Source organism: Enhydra lutris, unplaced genomic scaffold, assembly GCF_002288905.1.
Source record: "Enhydra lutris kenyoni isolate GAN:26980312 unplaced genomic scaffold, ASM228890v2 scaffoldscaffold21, whole genome shotgun sequence".
Classification (NCBI taxonomy): Eukaryota; Metazoa; Chordata; class Mammalia; order Carnivora; family Mustelidae; genus Enhydra; species Enhydra lutris.
In genome coordinates this window covers 57,452,642-57,473,231 of record NW_019154105.1, presented here as the reverse complement: position 1 = coordinate 57,473,231, position 20,590 = coordinate 57,452,642, and the positions used below count along the sequence as shown (strand labels likewise).

Sequence of the window (20,590 nt, the reverse complement as noted above, 5' to 3'; positions counted from 1 at the left end):
GTAACACTAACTTCGGGTTATGGTGACACTGTTTCGAACCATCCTGCACACGCATTTTTGTTCTCTTCTGTTTTATGGGTGTGTTGTTGTTGTCCTTGTTGTTTTGCTTTAAAGTCGTGGGCTTACCAGCTGAGACCTGGGATATTCCTCACCCACCCAAAACATAAATCCACTGTCCTCCAAGATGCTACTTGCCTTATGAATATACAAATCACCAGAAGGGAGACTGTAAAGTATTTTCTCAGGAAGGTCCCGTTTTTCTTCTGCCGCTGATGCATTTCTCCACCACACTTGTTACAGCAACGGCACAGACCAAAGCAAAACCCCACCAGAGGCATCAGAAAGACAAAGAGCAGTCCCAGGACAGCACAAATAATAATCCCGATTTCATAGTAGATAATCTGTAGATCAAACAAAAAAAACAGCATATACCATGATACAAAATAACACGTAGAACATTCCATAGTGCGCAGGTTACATTTGTTTAACCTGTTTGATACCATGAGTTGAATCTTCGTGTGTTCATGTGCGTATTTCCATCTTGTTCCTCCTTTCTTTCTTTTTCTTTTTTTAAGAGGGACGGGCATGGGGGGAGGGAGAGAATCTTAAGCAGGCTCCACGCCTAGCGTATGGAGCCTGATGCAGGGCTCGATCTCACGACCCTGAGATCATGACCTGAGCTGAAATCAGGAGTTGGATGCTTAACTGACTGAGCCACCCTATAGTCCCTTGATGCCCTTTCTTGAAACAGAGGAAGACAGATTTGAGTTATCAGAATATGGAATCAAGTAGTTACTATCTTCTTCCAACTCACAGTAAAATGTCCAAATGCAGGGTCAAATTGCAAACGGCTGAATTTAAACCCCAAAGGTCATTGGGTACATTACAGATAACGTATGATCAGTGACAATGGGCGAAGTGAAGAATGTGGCCTTCGTAAAGTGGTACCTCTCCTGCCATGCGGGTACAGCTGGCCTCAGTAGCCCGTGTCTCAGATAGTCCTATGTTCCTAGGAACTAGAGCAACTTTGAGATAGAATAATGTGACCCAAATGTATTTTCATAATCACTGCTAGGGCTGTATTCTGGGATGAAAAAAAAAAAAATTAATGCAACCGGATGACACAAAACTTGAGTTTATTCCAATGCATGTATATAGTTGCTCAAATTTCCACAAAGCAAGACATTTTTAACGAATGACAATTACAGATTGGCTGTTTGTGACTAATGGACCAGTTAGCTAGCAACAGATTCTGAAGCCACGCTGAATGAAGTAAACAAAACACGGGTGTTGCTCCTTGAAGCGAACATGAGGTCTTAGCACTGAACCGGGAGTCAGAAGACCTGCTTTAAATTCCAGCAGGGCGCTTCTAGTTCCCTAGTCCAGAATTAGCATTAACATCATGAACAGAATTGTGAGGGTCAGATAATTAGATGATTCAAAGTGAAAACAACAGCCAAGTGACGGCATACAGTGAATAGTCAATCAATATTCGTTAACTCTGTTGGCAAATGCCTCAGAGTACTGAGGTACATGTGGCCCTTGAATGTTAATTGAATATCCCTTGATATTAAGGATAAAATACTTTAAAAAAAGGTGGTTGAATTTTGCTGCATTCATTCTGCTTAAACTAAGACGCACTCCACAGCCACAGACAGTCCTGTAACGGCCCTTGGGAATGCACATCATTGGCCAATTGAGAACCTAGCCTCAGACACCCCAAACTCTTCTCAATTTCCCTATCATTTCCCAGCAAATGTTCCAAATCATTTACTATTTTTCAAAGGGATTTAAAAATCCTTTCTAAATCCCAGGAGACACTGAACCCAAACCAGGAAAGAAGGTGATTTGAAATGTTCTAAATGCACTGTGTTTAGCTCCAAGTATAAATTTCACACTTTATATACTACCTTTGCAATGCTACTGGCTCAATATTATGTCCAAAAGTATCAGGAACAAGATATGTCATTTCAAGAGTTCCCTTCTGGGCTGAAGTCTGGCTAAGGTCTGGCAAGGACCTAAGTGACTTCCTGATACACAAGGATCTCCAGAACGCTCTGTGGACTGTGTGGAGTAGAAGCTCAAGGTTGAAATGTACCGAGATGGGTCACTATTCTTTGGTGAAGTACTCGAACTGAAAGATTAGGTTAACAATGACTGCATTAACAAACAAAGAAACAAGCCACTTTAAAAACCATCACAGTGGAGAGACAGTGAAGAACAGAGAGTTCTGGAGGAAACATCTCATTACCAGCTGGCTTTAGACAGAGCAACGAGAAACAGCCAACAAGAACTTTACCTTCAGAGTCAAGACTACATTTTCTGGCTGTGGAAGTCAAAGCAGTTGAGGAGTTGAGGAGAGTAAGGCAGAGGCAGCATGCGTCAAGAAAACAGAAAAAGTTACATGAGTAATTAACCACAACGGGGAACGTTAATACTCCATACAGAGAAAATCAAGTGAGAGGAGGATCCCCAAAAGACAGGAACATAAAACTTGAGTGTTTATTAGAGAAACAGCCTTGAGGTTGACTTAGGTCTGGAATTTACACCTGAAATTTATATTTGGATTTCTTGAAAGGGTCTTAACAATATGCTAATCAGTTGTGGACAGTGGAGGTGGGGAATTGGAGGGAAAGCTACACATGCTTAACACACTAACTGCCTGGTCTTTGCACAACAGGGGATCAGCAGCTGCTTAGAACCCCAGCTAAAGCAATGGCTTCCAAAGTGTCCTTTCTGAACTGAAAATCTGATGGTGTCATCCTCTTGCTCAACAGCATTCCAAGGATTCCTACCATGTTTCATTCAAACCTCTTAATGTGATCCTGTAACTTAACCCCGGCTTCATGTCCTGTTCTTCGTACCATTCAGTTCCTAGGAAGAAGCCTCACGCTCCCCTTCCTCCCTCCAGCTCCCCTGTGCTGCCTCCTCACCCAGAACGTTATTCCCTTCACCTCTCTGCTCACGAAACTCAAGTCAGCCTGGATGTGGCGTCCTCCTGGAAATCTGTCTTGAGAACCAAGTCTGGGTTTTCTTTCTTCCCTGCTTCCTGCTGCCTTGGAGCCCACACTTGCCCTTTGCAAGCACGTGCCCCACGTGGAAGGGCTCTCCCATGGAAGCACTGCCCGAGCTGTACTGTTTGCCCGGAGAGAGCAAGATCCATGATGTCACTTTCACCATTGTCTCTCAAGCGCCCAGGGACTTGGCATGCAAACGGCGCCCCACTGGAATCAGGTAACCTGATGAATGGAGTGAGGGTGTTCTCTAAATGGTGGTCCAGAGATAGGGCTGGACCGCCCCACAGTGAAATACGACAATGAGGATATAGTGAGTTTCCCATGAAATGGGATTTGCTCAGTGTATCCTTTTGGTGGGGAGAGGGAGGTGATAGCATATGAAAGGGGACAAAGTTAATATCGTTGCTATGGCATTTTAAATATCCTTGAGTGGCAAAATAAAATTGGGTGGCTCTATGTCACTTTTTTGGAAACTGTGTGCTCTGGGAAATCTAGAAGTTTAGGAACTATAGCTTTGGATGGCAGATTTTCACAGATGTGAAGGAATGATGACTGTGATATTAGTAAATTTTAAATGAGGCATCCAGCATGTTGGGGTGGGCAGCTCGGAGGCACATGCCCCCAGGGTCACATGGGGCATCCTGAATGACCCTGGGCATGGCCCCCACAGGCTCGTTGTCTCCCAAACCTACCATAAGTACTTCACAGCACATGTTCAAAACACTGGCTTCCAGCTCCTCCCCTAGAGCGGGTATCAGGAGATTTGGGTAAACCCAGCCATCAGTCTTGAAAGCAAGCCCTGCGTCATGGCTACAATCAGGTGGGTTTCAGAAACCTGCTCTCGCCTCTAAGGTTGGTCATGCTGAGCTGAGGCCCCTGGGCAGAACCACCTGTAAGTTACAACAATCAGCTGATCCTTTTGCATTTACCTACCTACCCCACTGAGGGGTAGGTCTGGTCTGATATATCTGATGGGCTACCAGCAAACCCCACAGTGGAGCTGGGTTCGTCACTACCTCTTCCCCATCCATGCTGGCTGTCACTCAGGTATAAAGTTATTTTCATGCAATGCAGCAGTCTGAATCCCTCTGTGCCACATTATGTCTGTGATTCCCCACTCCAGTTAATTACCCATATCGTCACTGGGGGCCTTTTCAAAAATATCAATAACCAACCAGCCCTGACCAACTACATCAGAATCTCTGGGGGACGGGCCTAGACCTTGTTGCCAACACTACTCTGAGCATTCGTTACCTTATTGACAGAACAGGGATAAGCAGAGATATTATTTTATGCAGTTTTGCAAAGAGAACAAGAGAAAACAGTGAGCAGTAACACGTTTTGTGCATTATTTTGTTCTAAGCGCTTTACATATACTGTGTAATGTATGTTAAATGAGGTAATACATGGAAGTGCTTAGGACCAGGTTTCCCAGCATAACGCTCAATCAGTCATCATTATCACCATCATCATCAGAAGAAGTAGAAATAATGCATGTTAACACTATTCTCATCTCTCACCTCCAACAAACCTCAGACCATGATCCAAGTCATGGACTATGTCACACTGCCTGCTCTCTTAAACGCTACTGAGATCCCCAGAAACTACGTCCCTTACTTGGAAAGGAGAGTGTGTTCTGACCACGTCACCTGGGGGGCGGGAAACAAGGAACTCATTCACTTAGCTTTCCCAGACACGTAGAGTGGTAGTGTGGGTTACCACACACCCACTGGAATGATAGACCTGCCATTTCCTAAGTGCCAAATTGATATCCAATGACTGTTAACACTAGTGAGGTCATGGAAGTCAGCAGGGATGGGGCCCAGGCTCAGCACCTGCCCCCAGAGGAAGCTTCTAGAAAGGGAAAGGTAATAACTGAGGAATGACATGAATGAGGAAGGGCAGCCGACCAAGAGGCTGGAATGGAGAGGGACCATGACCACAAGGAATCGAACCCAGGAGGTCATCCCAAAGAAGCTGGCCACTCCTATGGACAGGGATGCACAGAATGGAAAGTCAGAGGTGGTGGCGGGGGTGGGGGGGATGGGAGGTGGGGAAGGTACTGGGAGAGCTGTCCCCTGGAAAGGTTTCTAGAGGGTAGGTGGCACTTAGGGCTTGTTGGGGAGAACCAATGTAATCATCTACCTAAATTGCCCCCAAACGATGCATTCTTTGAAGATGGGTACTGTGTCCTTTCCTTCAGTTGAGGAGCCATTGCTTGACAAGCTCGGCTGAGAGGCTCTCTCTTCAGAAAGCCCATGTGACCCTCCTCCTGGGAGGAGGGTGACGGTATGCTGTTTCCCTTGGTTTTCAGTCAGCCAGAGACTCTGGGAAGGGGCTCACCCACACGCTGGTCCCCGAGGGAACGCACTCAGGAGCGAGTTGCCCATGTAATCTCTACCTAGACTCCTGTGGTGAGGACAGACTATTCTTGGGAAGACCAAACTGAGTAATACTTGTAAGTCATGAACAAGGGCACCCACCTCTGAGCACATGCTATAGATGTGCTAGGAACCTGGGGTTATTGGAGTCATTGCTTGGATTTCCATAGCTCCATCTGCCTGATTCTCAACTTCCCTCTTGGCTCCATAATTCCAAATTCTATTCCTCTCCCAGATTTCCATTTCTGCCCGACCACTTTTTCCCAGGGATGATTACCCACCATCACAGTCTGTGGCTTAATAGGTAGAAGGCACAGCTTGGAGGCTGTCAGTCTCTCCATACAGCCCAGAATACTCACATGAGCTATGTCTTCCAGACTAGTCACTTTAGGACTAGAGTCCAGTGGCCAGATTGAGCCTACTTTTTGTTGGTGGTGTGCTTGTCAGTTCGGAGTTAGACTCGTCTGGGTACAAATCCCAGTTTCAGCATTTAGTCCCTGGGTGACCTTGGGCAAGTCCCCAGCCTGAGTGCAGGATTTTCTTGCATGTGCCGTGCACAGACACCTCTGCCTTGGGTCGGTGTCATTGTGAGGATTAGAAACAATGTCAGGCTTCTAAACCAGTGTCGGCCCAGGTGGACAAGAATTAGTATTGCAGAGAGGGCGATGACCTAGTCTACACTTCAGAACCAACGAAGCAGCTTTGTGCTGCGAGCCAAGTGCTCATAACTGGAAGTAAGGCTGTATTTCTCATCTACTCCACCCGCCTTGACGTCTCGGTTCAAATGCCAACTCTCCCGTGGCGTCTTTTCCTGATTTCCCAGGGACAACAACAATTCCCCTCCTCTGAATGTTCATGTCCTTTATCAGAACTTCTCACGTGATGCGAATCTCCCTCCATCTCACAGTCCAGCTGTCGACGGCATTAGTCTGCTGGGGCCGCCATGACATAGTGCCACAGGCCAGAGGGCTTGAACAACAGAAAGGTATTTCCTCACCGGCCTGGGGGCTGGGAGTCTGTGATCAAGGTGTGGGCAGGGTTGGTGTCTTCTGAGGCCTCTCTCCTTGGCTTGCAAATGGCTGTCTTCTCCCTGTGTCTTTACGTGGTCTTTTCTGTGTGTATATGTGTGTATGTCCTAGTCTCCTCTTCTTTCAAGGATACCAGTCAGACTGGATTAGGACCCACGAACGACCCCATTTTAAGTTAATTACCCATTTAACAACGTTATCTCTAAATACAATCCCACTCTGAGGCGCTGGGGATTAGGATCCCAGCTTATGAATCGGGGGCACAATCAACCCATAACATCCGTGTTTATTTCTTGTCCCATATCAACTGTGAGTTGGAGGAGTGAAGGCTGTACTTTCACATGTTTGTCCCCCTACCACGCCTCGTTCCTAGTCAGCATTCTTTCAACAGAGATAAAACTAATACATAAAACAAAAGAGAGAAGTGTTTTTAAAAAATGTGGAGGAGGAGAGGGGCCGAGGATCTTAAAGCTCTACCTTTAGCTTTCAGTTGAAGTGTAAAAAGGAGGCAGTTCCATGAAAGTCCTAGTTCCCTTTCAAAGTCAGGCCCAGCCCTTGGAACAAAAGGTCTGCTGAACGCTTCTGGAGCTCCTTATGAAGAGAGTTCACTAAAAGAGCACCCAGCCCGAAGGTCAATGCCGCAGCGGCTCCACGGTCATCTGAGGGCTCACCAGAGGAGGAAATGCTGGCTCAGCACTAAGAAAGCTGAGAACACTCCTCAGAGCCACTCACCTGGCCAGACCTTACCTGTGTGACTGCGTGAATCAGAGACCCTGTGGGCACCGGTCAGTGCAGAAGATGCTGTTGGTGCCCCCCACCTCCCCCAGGCCTCAGTCATCCCCCTGGGCCTCCTCAAACTTCTAGCTACTGCCTTCTTTAACTCTGCGCCTGAAGGCCTTTTATGGAACCAGGGCAGGTCAGAAGTGCTTACGGATGAACCCTCTCCTCCCGTAACCTGTGACTCTTCAGTCTCGGTGTCTGGACGCCTCAGCTCCCTCATCCTTCCAGTGGACTAATTCGGACACTGGTGGTTTGCACCGTTTCCCCAGCAATTCTATAGGATGACGCTTCAGTCACCCCTTGTGGCAGGTGGCATCAGGCCACACTCTTTACGGCTGCCCTCCCTCCCTAGTATTATTCTCCAATTCCCAGCCAGTGTTCCCTGCACCTCCCAAACAATTGGCTTGTCCTTAACTCCTGCTCTGCTTGGGAGGACTCCAACCCAACACGCCCAGCATACATCAGACTAAACCACCCACACAAGGTGCCTGGCTTCCCTGGGGTCTCCACCTCACCAGATCCCTCTTCCTTGGACAACCATGGAAAACATGACCCGGATTCAGGTCATTCATGAGGGCTTAGTTCTGTCTCCTCTCTCCACTTCACCCAGATGCCAATGGTTTTTGTTCATCTATAAAGACACCCGAGGCGGAGAGGAAATCAGCCACTAGAGAGATACCAGTTTTATAGGACATCCAATCGAATACCAAGCCAGCCATAAAGGACCTGCCCAGCTAAGAATCCTGCCATGGAGAGCGGCAGCGCAACACTGGCAAGCAGGGCTTCTCAGAGTCACCTCAGGGTCTCAGGACCCCATCCTCCAAGGCCTGGAGCAGGTGAAGCACGCTACCCCAGCCCATGCCTTGGCAGAACCAGTTGGCATTCAGGCCAAGCTGCTGCTGGCACGAAAGCTGTCCACACTCACTTTGTTCTGCCCAGGAATGCGGGCAGACCCAGGCAATCCTGTTCGGGACACACATGAGGCCCGCGGCATTTAATAACGAAAATGTTTTCCACGGTCCTAGGGAAGGCCGTGAGCACTGCAGAGAAACTGGCTCATCAGCTTTTATACATGTAAATGTTTTTTAGATAAGGCTTTCCTCTTTGGCTTCTGTGTTTGCTTTCTCTTGAGTATCGTTTTATTGCAAATTGAGAATAGGAGGCATGGTAACCACAGCACCTGTGGTTCATTCACCGGGCAGGAGTTCACCGCCCTCCCCATACACCGCCCCCCACACCCACTGGGAACACCATCATCCGCGTTTGCTGTGGCTGGCGCTTCAAGAACGTCCACCATATGTCTGCTTTTATTGTTCTCTTGATAACCACCTTCGTGCCAGGGAAGGAGAGAGCAACGGGACGAAGAGCCTGACAAATGGATTCAACTATTTTCTTTTTTTTTTTTTTTTTAATTACCCTAACATTCAATGCAACAAACATTTGTCTATTTCACTGGCAACCCCACACTCACAGTAAACTAAAATCAAAAGAATACACTCTTCTGTTTAGGTAGTTGATTGCAGATGCAAACGGAGTGAATGGGCAGTGCAGCACCTTGGTATTAAGTAGAGACACACAAGGTCCTTAATATGGTCCACTTGTGAGCATTCAGGGTCCCGCTCACCTCTCCTTCCTCTCCATTCTTTCACGCCTTGTCCTGGTGGCTCACCTGGTCCCCAAAGCCTGAGATGCCAGCAAAGGTCCCTCTCCATCTGCTGCAACCCTGCTTAGTATCCTTTTTACCACAAGCCCCCCAATCACCTCCTTGTGGAAGAGCTTCCAGTCAGATTTAATTACTTTCATCTATGTTCCTCTGCATATTACATATAAACCTATTTATTTCCTTCTTCTCCTTCTTCTTCCTTTAACAATGAGGTACTATCTCTGCCATCTGGCTCTTCATTTCCTGAGACCAAGGGCTGTTTTCCTTATCTCTAGCCGGGGCAAGTGCACACACAGAGATCTCAATGAACCTGCTCAAATGTGAAGTTGCTTTTCAACAAACTGTATTTTTAAAACAAAGTACACATCCCTGTTTCTAGAAATGCTCAAACAATTCTACTTAGTTAGGGAGTTCCTCTCCCTTAGCTAAAAAAGTACCATAGTACTTCCCTTAAAGAAATTTGGGTTTTTAAATAACATATACCTTGAAAGGTGAATGTTTCTTCAAATCCTACTTTTGGAGTTTCTGCTGCAGTTCAAATGGGATTTATAAAGTGCTTTAATATTTCATAAAATTTCTTAGTTTAAAAAAAAACTCTACAAATTTCACAGGTTAACTGATTGTTTAAAAATTTACTTCCAAGTCAGCCAAAATTTTGTACATACTTATTTTCCTAACAAATATACCAATAAAAATTACCTTCTCGTACTCAGTTGAGAAGTCGAACTTCTTTTGTAGAATTTTTCTTAAAATATCTGTGGGAAAAAGCCGCAAAAGAAGAGCAAGGTTACTTTTTCAGTAAAAACACAAAATGCATATTTAGGAAATAAAGTCTATATATACTCACAAAGTATTGTACCTCTCTCTATGTAGTAGTCTTATAATTTTATTCCTATTTATTTTAGAGAGAGAGAGAATGCATAAGCAGGAGGAGGGACAGAGGGAGAGAGGGGGAGAGACTCTCCTAGCAGACTCCCTGCTGAGTGGGGAGCCCAATGTGATGGGGAGCTCCATCCCAGGATCCTGAGATCATGACCTGAGCCAAAATCAAGAGTCAGATGCTCAACCAACTGAGCCACCTGGGCACCCCAATTTTATTCCTATTTCTTAATGTAGGTAAATAACTGAGCTAATGAGGCTCTAACCAGAAGCAAAGAATGGAAGACAAGTATTTTTGACTCACTATTTTGTCAGTGGCAGAATTAGAGGGTTGCCATTTTTAAGAGTTTTCAATTTCTCACAAGACACCTTAATATTCACCAACATACATGTCATTAATAATCCCTGATAACACGTGACACAAACTGCTCACTGTTAATTTTTGGAACCACAAATGCAACTTATTCTTTAATCATTCCATATTTATGTAATATTTTACAAATAAAAGGAATCTTACAATTGACTTAATCCAGAGTTCTTCACATGAAACATCCTTCCCTTCCCATCCCCAAACAGCACATGAAAACCCGAAATAATACGCAAAATGGGATTTTTTCCCCCTACATGTGCATTTGGGACAATTTCAAATTCTTACATAGGTCAAGATTCACCTCTTATTCTGACCCACCAATCCAGTCATGCTGCAACTGGGGATTGGCCAGAGAGAGTAACTTGTCTAAAATCTGTGATGTGTAAGACCAAGCCCAGGTGGGTCTTCCCTTCTCTGCTCTGCGGTACTTCCCACACTCCACACTATAACTGACCCCACCAATGAACTTCTACAATGCTCTGGCTGTACCATGCTGACCACTTCTAAAGTGTACGGCAAGGGAGAAAAGGAATCCCTGTTGTGAATCCTTTTATAAAACAAGAAGTTCAGGTTTACACGCCAGGAAACAAAGCAAGCCACATCCCCACAGTGCTTTCTGGAAAACAACTTCAACCTGCGCAGAGCAGACTAAATGCAGCAGGTCTTTAAAGGGTGTGCTATAGGAGCAGGGATCAAACCGGAAGTTTTGGGATGCCTACACTAAGCCTAGGGTACTGGGAACCCCAGTTATTTCTCCAAGGGACATCAGGGCTGCCCATCCCCACAGATCTCCTCGCACTTTGAACTAGTCACTTCACTTTGATTTGTTTGTTTTTAAGATTTATTTATTTGAGAGAGAAAGAGAGAGCTCAGAGGGAGGGGAGCAGAGGGAGAGGGAGAATCAGGGAGAGCAGACTCCCTGTTGGTCATGAAACCCCACACTCAGGGCTCCATCCCAGGACCCTGAGATCATGACCTGAGTGGAAATCAAGAGTCAGCCACTCAACCGACAGACTGCTTATTTTATAGACTAGGCTTCTGTTCTAGATTTCATTGAATGTAAGGGTCCACTGATGGTTTTTTTTAATTGGAAATCATCCATTTATTAAAATATATTTAATGACACAGGTGACATTCACATGTTGCCTTTGGGGATCCTGATCTAACTAAGAGTTGGGATGGAGACCAAGCTCCATTACCTTCTGGGTATCTAATCTTGGGTGAAGAATTAAAAGCCAGGAGCATTCTCATCAGCAAATCAGGATGATGTCAGTCCCCACCCTCAAAGGATTCCTTCGGGCCAAGTGAGATAAATGAGATTACATTAGTCTGGCCACACAGTACCCATCCACTTTTCTCATCTTTATAAGCCCAATTCGACCAACCCAAATGAAAATGAGATATCTTCAGGGGAGCTGGCCCCTCCGTCCCTCTCAGGTCACACTGACCAGGGAAGTGGCCCCAGAGAGATGTACCCTCACTGGCTTATGTGGGCAGATCTGCACATGTGGCCCGTGAAACCCCCGGAATCCTGGAATCCTCAAGGTCTGCTCAGGGTTCCCATGAGGTGGAAGCAGAAGATGTTATTTGCCGTTTCACCGTGTTGGCATTTGTACTCAGGGTACAGAAGCGATGGTGGAGAAGGCTGTGTGATTTGGTACGAGTCACACAGTGTTCATTGCGTTCTATGCTGCCATGAACTCGAGGAAGATAGAAAGCCCAGTTACACATCAGAAGAATCTTGGTGAAGCATTACAAAATCGTGATTTTATCAGATCTCAACCTCTGAGGAACCATCTTTCTAGTATTCTGTGTGAAGAAACAGAAGTTTACATAAGGTGCTCCTGCTGCACACCCCGGTACCCAGCTGTCTTCAGACAGAGCACGGGGTCCTCGTTTTGAGTTGGGAGCTAAACCCCTCACAGAACATTGTTTTTGCTCCAAAGAAAGACAAACCATGGTTATCCAGGCTTAAGTATCTCGTAGACATTTTCTCTAACATGGAGGAAGTGGAGCCCGCAACTTCAAGAAAGCGGCTGACAGGACTTGCTGCCAGTGATAAAATTAGAGCACTGCAGCAGAAATTAGAATTTTGCAAAATTTGTATCTGTGCGGTTGACAGACGCGGGATTTTGCCACATCGTTCTCACTCCACCTTAACAGGTTCTATCAATAACAGGTGTAGCAGGTGCTTCCCTAAAGAGCTCCGTGGAGGCAGGCAAATGTGACATACATAGACCAGGTGTTGGCCACAGCCTCAGTGAGAGAGTGACAGTCTTCCACTGTCCAACAGACGATTCCATCAGCTCTCTGGAGGACTGACTCTCCCAAGTTCCTGCGATCCTGGTGGTCCCAGGTGTTGGGGAATGGTCCCAGCTACACCAACGGCACTCCTTACTGACAGCTCACCCCAGTCCTTTGTCTGCCAGCTGCCTCTGTCTCTCTGCTAAAGCAGATCCTTGCTGCAAGGGCCAAAAATCCATCCGAGGCTTTGGAGCAGGGATGTTCTCCCTCCCCCTGCTTTAGAACAGCACTGCCTAAGAGAAATCTACTGCAAGCCATACAAGTCATTTCAAATTTCCTATTAGCCACATTTAAAATTTGAGAAAAAAAAATGGGTGATTATTTTAAATTAATTTTAATAATCTGTTGTACTTAATCCAGGTACATGCAATATTTTGTCATTCCTACATGCTATCAATATACAAATATTAATGAGCTACTCTACAGTCTTCTTTTCACACTAAGTGTTCAGGGTCTGTTGTAGATGCTCATCAGTACATCTTAGGTCAGGTTAGCTACCGTTCAAGTGCTCAGTGGCCACATGTGGCTGTGGCCTCCCTACTGGATGGCACGGGGTCAGAAGCTAGTCAACCACCTTGGAGCGATTCCATTTTACCCAAAGCATCAAGGCCTCTGTCCTTTTCCTTAACCCCCCTCCCTCCCAGTGCACCCTGTCACGAGAACACAAAATGAGCATCCACAATATCCATGTTCCCTTTGCCTTCCCTGTGTATCTCTAAATGGCTCTTAACCCAGGTAAATGAACTTGGGAAAGGCCTGGAGTATACAGCCCAGCGTCTTTGTCTGTAGGGCTCTGGCATTAATGCTGCTGCTCACACCTCATGTGGGAACTCATGAAGCCCCACGTTGCTGGTGAGAACCTTGAATGACTGGTCCATCTCAGAAAGCATAACCCCGGGAAGACCCGGGGTCCCGCTTATGCTTCCTGAGCCCCCACCATCCTTGCTTGGTGATCTGCTGTTCTGCAATCCTTTGTGTTTGCCTGTGTCTTCCTGGCCAGCTCGTTAAAGGTTTCCAGTGGAGACTATCTTGACCTCTGTTCCCGGGCTTCAGAACTGTTTGTGGTATTGATGCTGCATAAATGTAACATTATCATAAAGAGTGTTGTTTCCTTTCCACAGATCAGATGGGATCCCCGAAGGCTGTGATTAGTTCCTGGTATTGCCTGGTGAACGAGGTAGCCATTAGCATTTGGGCTACCACAGTGTTATCCTGCCCTCCGTGAGACCTCAATGTGGACAACAGTGGCCACCTTATCCTTCTTGAACTGAAGGAAGGTCTGCTCTGATGGAACGTGATAGGCACTTAGCATGGGACAGACAACTCCCAGAGTCCAGGGAAAGATTCTCCCTGCCCTGAAGTTGGGGAGGTATCTGGCCACCTTTCCCATGTGGCAATTTATTTTCCATCACACAAATCTCAAGCTCTTTACACAACGGAACAGTTGCCTGTTAAGATACAGGAGTATCTTCCCTCCCGGGAAATATGGGAGCCAATGGACAAGGAAGTTCTTTTCATGGTAGAACACTGTCTCTCATTTTCTGGTCTCATGAAGGAGCTCTGTGAGTCTTTCCACAAGGATGGTGGCTATCAGTCTCTCTTCATTCAATGCTTAGATGGAACAAGGTCTTCTTACCTGGGACTTACTTTTAAGTTGCATGTGCTGATGGAAATTAAGGAATGCAGCAGCAAGGGCTAATTCTGACCTCTTAAGCTATACTACCAACTTACAAAGTAGGTTGTTTTTGTTTGGTTGTTTGGTTGTGGGTTTTTTGCTGTGTGCATGTATATGTGTGTGTGAATAATTTCTCTATGGATTTTTTGATGTCTGAAGCCACACAGCAAGATAAAATCAGGGAAGCAGGATCTGTATAGAAAAAAAATTCCATCTTCCTTATCTTAGCCAAAACTCATCTTTGATGAAGATATTTCTGTTCCCTAACTGGCTTCTCTTAATAAGTATGCAGGTTCTGGCCCAAGCTGGGCAAAACGAGATTCCACTCTTGGAATGTTCTCTTGGAAAATGGGTAGACGGCTCAAAAAACAAACAAAAAAAAAATCCAAAACAAAACAAAACACGCACGCGCGCACACACACACACACACACACACGCACACCCTGCTGTTGGCAGCTGATTGATCAGATTTGTGAAGAACTTAAGTGGTCTTGCAAAGATTTTGCTGATATCTATTGACAAGACTTACCTGGCTAGGTCTCTAATCAAGAGAGGTGCTACCTTATATCTTCTAAAGAATAGAATCTCCCCCAAAATGCTAAATTATATTTTAAAAAATTTTTTAAGGAAGAGATTTTTATATCTGATATAAATAAACATTAGTATGTTGCAATTCATTCTTTTTTTAAAAGATTTTTAAAATTTATTTATTTGAGAGAGAGAGAGAGCGAGAGCTGTTGGGGGGAAAAGGGGAGGGAGAGAGACAAGCAGGCTCCCCACTGAATGCAAAGCCCAACCAATCTCATGACCCGACCTTGAGATTGTGACCTGAGTCAAACCAGGAGTTGGATGCTCACTGACTGAGCCATCCAGGCACCCCAATCCTTAGTCTATGTGAAACAGTATTATTTGTAATGCAGTTCTTGAGTAAATATTGCTATGGAATGTTATTTTGTTCATAGCTGGTAATTTTTTTTGCCAAAACTATTCTAATTTTAGCTTGTTTTATTTTAAAGGTTTTTTTTTTTAAGTTTAATTAAGTTTTATATTCAGGTCATTTTAATTAGTCTTTTTTGCCTTTTTTCTACCTGTTGTTTCCTAGTCCCTCTAACTTAGATGTAATGTGACAGAATTATTAAAATTAAACCAAAATGAGTGATTACCTTAGAGGCATTATGGTGTTAAGCATCAAAATTAGAGACTAAAATATATAGAATTGATTTTTCTTTATGAACACACCTTGGAGCGTGAATCTTTTTTTTAAGCATTTTTTTCCCTAATGTCAAGTTAAATATGTTTGTATTCAGAACTCTTATTAATAAAAATTAAACACACACACGCGCGTGCACACAAAGTAAGCTCTCTCAGATACTTAAAGTGTTTGCTTGGAAATGTGATTAGCTAAGAGCATAAACAGTGTTAAGTGTTCCCCTGTGGAGACACCATCCTGTCCCTCTTTGACCTCCAGTGACACTGTCTTAAATTCACATGGTGGGGGGGTCTCTCTACTAAGAATGACTTAATCTGTTAATTTATGCATTAAATCAACACAATAAAGTAAAAGATTTTATTCAGGTTTCTACTAAAAGGATTAGTTTTATAAGTACTATGAAATAATATCCAAGTTCAACTTAGAAACTTAAAAAAGCTAGGTTGGCGAATGCATAACTTTCAAGAATTAAATATTAATTGAAATTTTAATTATTTCTCTCTGGGCAGAAAAGACTTTCCACAGGTTCTTAAACATCTGTTTGACAACTCGCTCCCTCCCCCATGCTAGACCAAATTCCGGAGGGCGCGCAAGGGGCAGGTAGGTAAACCAAGCAGAATGCCTGACAAGTGCAGATAAAACACAAACCTGGTCAGGTCAAAGGGTTGACTTCCTGGATGTGCAGGCATTCCACGGGGGAAGGAAGAGCGAGAGGCACTCTGCCCTAAAAGAACTGCTCAGTGCAGTGCTTGGTATACGATCCACTAACGCGAAAACATCAGCACCTTCCACTTCCACGCTCCTACCACACACTCTTCCTGCTCTGCCTTTTCTGGTCCTTCAGTTTGTGGCAGAGGAGATGAGTGCCTGGAAGAACCCATGTGTCACCTCATTTCCTCTGGTCCACTGCTTGACTGCATTCCCCGGACCCTACACGCCTAGATGGGACATGGGACTTGAGTTCTGGCCAATGGAAAGTGGGCAGGTGTACGTACACAACAGTTCCAGGCCTGGCCTCTAAAAACACGAGACCCTGCATGCTTGCCTCTTTATCCATCTCCCAGCCAAATACGGAGGACCCAGTGGAAAATCCTGAAGGCTGCAGGGATGGAAAGACCGGGGTCCTGGGACCTCTCCACTCCATCATTTCTACATTAGACTAAGCCAAGACAGAGAACATTTTTCACTGACACTTGGGCCTGTTTGCTATAGCATATGGTGCCTCTCACCCTAACTAAAAAAAGAGCCTTAGCCAATTAAGACTCCCTATGTTTTTGTGCTGGAGCATCTTCTACCTGTAGCCTGTCCTGCCAGCTTTTATTTATTTTTTTTTTTAATTTAGAGTGAGAGAGAGAGAGCAAGCACAGTCAGGCAGAGTGGCAGGCAGAGGCAGAGGGAGAAGCAGGCTCCCCATGGAGCAAGAAGCCCAATGCAGGACTCGATCCCAGGATACTGGGATCATGACCTGAGCTGAAGGCAGATGCTCAACTGACTGAGCCACCCAGGCATTCCAATGTCCTAGATGGACATCTCGGCTCCTTCCACAGTTTGGGTATTGTGGACCTTGCTGCTAAGAACACTGGGGTGCCCCTTCTTTTCACTACAAAAGGGTGCCCCTTCTTTTCACTACACCTGTATCTTTGGGATAAATACCTAGTAGTGCAATTGCTTGGTCATAGAGAGTTTCTATTTTTAACGTTTTGAGGAATCTCCATACTGTTTTCCAGAGTGGCTGCACCAGCTTGCATTCCCACCAACAGTTTAGGAGGGTTCGCCTTTCTCCACATCCTCATCAACACTTGCTGCTTCCTGTCTTGTTAATTTTTGCCATTCTGACTGGTATAAAGTGGTAGAAGATATGGTTCATATATACAATGGACTACTACTCAGCCATCAGAAAGGATGAATACCCACCATTTGCATCAGCATGGATGGAACTGGAGGGGATTATGCTGAGTGAAATAAGTCAAGCAGTGGTTTCACCCATATGTGGGACATAAGCAATAGCATGGAGGACCACAGGGGAAGGAAGGAAAAACAGAATGGGAAGAAATCAGAGAAGGAGACAAACCATGAGAGACTACGGAATCCAGGAAACAAACTGAGGGTTTCCAAGTGGAGGGAAAGTGGAGTGGGGGGAGGAGGTGACAGAGTGATGGGTATTGAGGAGGACACGTGATGTGATGAGCACTGAGTGTTATATGTGTGACTAATGAATTGTTAAACATATCAAAAACTAATGATGTTTATTATATGTTGACTAACTGAACATAATTAAAAAAACGGTTAACTCATTTTCCTCAGAAGCAGGTACACACGCATATAACACAGCAGACTGAGGTTTGGCGAAGCCATTAGGTTGGCACTAACGTAAACAGAGATTTTAAAAGTCATCTTCATTAAAGGGTTGAAATTTCTGTATTCATAAAAGAGAATGCATGAAAAGGCATTCATGCTCAGAAATGTCACTATAAAATGCGGTACAGTGTAGCTCAGGTAGAACACCTACCTCCTGCTTCTCATTTGTGGGTCTACGAAGCTCTGGAAAACATCTGCACTCCTGCCTTAAATCTCCATAAGCCTTTCAACAGCCTCTCTAACAACTGAATTTTCCCAATCTACAAAACACATGTTCAAAACACGCTGATTCAGGCATCTCTACTGCCAAAATATTTAAGGAAAATGCTCTCAGGTTACAGTGTTATCCAGGGAAGTTTGCATCAAAAAGGAGTTAAGACTAAGCTGGCTTAGGATCTTGGGACCATCTCCAAGAGTTATGGGCACAAAATGGCTGTTTAGATGGGTTGAGAGCACCATCTCCCCAGGGTAGCTGCTCTTTCTGGAGCAGAATACAGATTTTCATTAAATGCAAAGTTAGTTGGTGAAAATGTAAACATTTACGTGGTTTTTATGTCACTTGCACTTTCTCCAGAACTCCCACATGAACAGGTCTTAGATTCCAGACAGGAAACTCACTGTGGTTGAATCTTCTCTTCCTGTATTGGGCTGGGCTTGCTGGGTTCTGTTTTTGTGCTTTAGAACGTCCTGATTCACATTTTTGATGAATGATCATTTATTTCTTCTCTTCAAAGAAAAATATTTCAGAGTGAACACTCTGGTTATTTGAATAATTCTGGTTGAGTAAGTTCTGGTTATTTGAATAATTTGACTCTGTTTACGTTTTATCAAGAACAATGTTTAAGGTGCCAACTTATTGCATGAAAAATGTTGAAATCTACATTAAATTAGCACAGTAGATGTGATCAGTTCTGATAGCTAATAGGTTAGTTGAAAGAGAAAACGCATGATAACCATGCCTTCACTATTTAACTTAAGGCATATAGATACACATCTTTTGCCCTTCGTTTGACGTGGAGTCAAGGTCCATTTTTGAGTATGAGTTCTCTGGCTAGAATGGAGTTGAGTTAGGACAGCCTATGGTAAAAGAAAGCTCCTCACTGGGGCGCCTGGGTGGCTCATTGGGTTAAAGCCTCTGCCTTCAGCTCAGGTCATGATCCCAGGGTCCTGGGATCAAGCCCCACATCGGGGGATGTGGGGAGCCTGCTTCCTCCTCTCTCTCTGCCTGCCTCTCTGCCTACTTGTGATCTCTGTCTGTCAAATAAATAAATAATATCTTAAAAAAAAAAAGCTCCTCACTTATTTCAAGGTAGACTCATGCCAACAAGCCCACCTCAAAACTGCACACTTAGGGTACATGAGAAGGGATCAATGCCTCACAAAATTACACCAACTACACATAATGTGCGTTCCCCAGAGAAAGCACTTGGTGATCTCTGACTCAAGATATGGGAGTACCTGGCTGATTTGAATCTTCAGTGATTGAAATGGGGAGAGGAGGAGCTGGTTTTTCTCCAACTACATACTCCCACCCCCCCACCCACCACTCCCAATCCCCAAACATTGCAAATGCTTGCCTATGTCAGCCAGGGCTCTCCAAAGAAACAGCACTGTTGAGAGAGGAGACAGATATGGATAGAAAGGGGTATTGATTAAGGAACTGTAAAGGCTAGGCATTTTGAAGATTTTATTTATTTAAGAGAGACAGAAGGCACATGAGGGGGGAGAGTCAGAGGGAGAAGCAGACTCCCCACTGAGCAGGAAGCCCAATGTGGGACTTGATCATGGGACTCTGGGATCACGACCTGATCCAAACGCAGAAGCTTAACCAACTGAGCCATTTTGGCCCCCGGACTAGGCATTTTGAAATCTTTAGAGCAGGCTAGAAACTCAGGCAGTAGATGATGTTACAGTCTTGAAAGCAGAATACCTTCCTCTTATGGAAATCTCAGTTTTTGCTCTTAAGACCTTTCAGCTGATTGTGGGAGGCCCACCCCATGTTATCGAGGGTAATCTCTCTCACTTACAATCAGTCAACCTATTGTAGGTGTTAACCACACCTGTAAAAAACTTTTATGGCGACACGTAGATTAGCGTTTCATTAAATCACTGGGTACCACAGCCCAGCCAAGTGGATCCAGAAGCTAACCACAGCCCTGCTCAACCATAGAATGATTACGCCCTGCAGGTGTCTGAGCACGGAGTGTCTGAGCAGCCCTGTTACAGAGCAGTAGACTCACCATCATTAATGGCGACCGCTGACAGCCAAGCCCCCCAAAACGAGAGGGCTGCAGTTGGGGCCCAGTTAGTGCAAGGGCAGGGGATTCCATGTAGTCTCTGAGGACAACTGATCTTGAATGATTCTCCTTAACCACCCTCTCAAACTGACTTATGTTTGGTGTGTGCTAAACTACAAGACAGGCAAATAAATCCCACTTGAAAGGATTTCCACCAAAAATAGCAGAACCAAGGCACCTGGGTGGCTCAGTCCGTTGAGCCTCCGACTCTTGATTTCGCTCTGGACATGACCTCAGGGTCGTGAGATAGAGTCCCACATCGGGCTTTGTGCTGGGTGTGGAACCTGCTTAAGAGTCTCTCTTTCCCTCACCCTCTGCCGCACCCCCATCCCAAGCACTCCCACATGTTCTCTCCCTCTCAAAAGAAAAAAGAAAAAGAAAAAAAGTAGCAGAACCAAATTTGTTTCTCACTTGCAAGGTTAAATGGTGCTTCTCTGAAGAGAGTACTTATACTTAGTAAGCCCATCTTCCAGAAGCCCTGTTTGGTTAGATGTGTCTGCTGTCTTTTGACACTGAGATGAACACGGTTTGTCCAGTGCTTGGGTCGCATTTTCCTGGGGCTGATGGGGGTAAGGCTGAGCCCAAAGAAGTGGTTTTGGGGACCCAAACGAGGCAAGTGTCTCCGGTC

At 45.1% G+C, this 20,590-nt stretch overlaps 1 protein-coding gene across 3 annotated transcripts in view; it reads right to left on the bottom strand.

Annotated features, from left to right (window-relative positions):
• Positions 1–20,590, bottom strand: part of LOC111149017 (prominin 1) — a 105,166-nt gene that overhangs the window by 56,483 nt on the left and 28,093 nt on the right. For 2 of the 3 annotated variants that reach the window (XM_022505896.1, XM_022505895.1), the window contains exons 2-4: positions 9,569–9,624; positions 2,300–2,326; positions 196–401 (exon numbers count right to left, since the gene is read on the bottom strand). In XM_022505896.1, coding sequence (XP_022361604.1) covers positions 196–401; positions 2,300–2,326; positions 9,569–9,624 — 289 coding nt within the window. The remainder of the gene's footprint in view (positions 1–195; positions 402–2,299; positions 2,327–9,568; positions 9,625–20,590) is intronic. The other variant, XM_022505897.1, reaches the window with a different exon arrangement.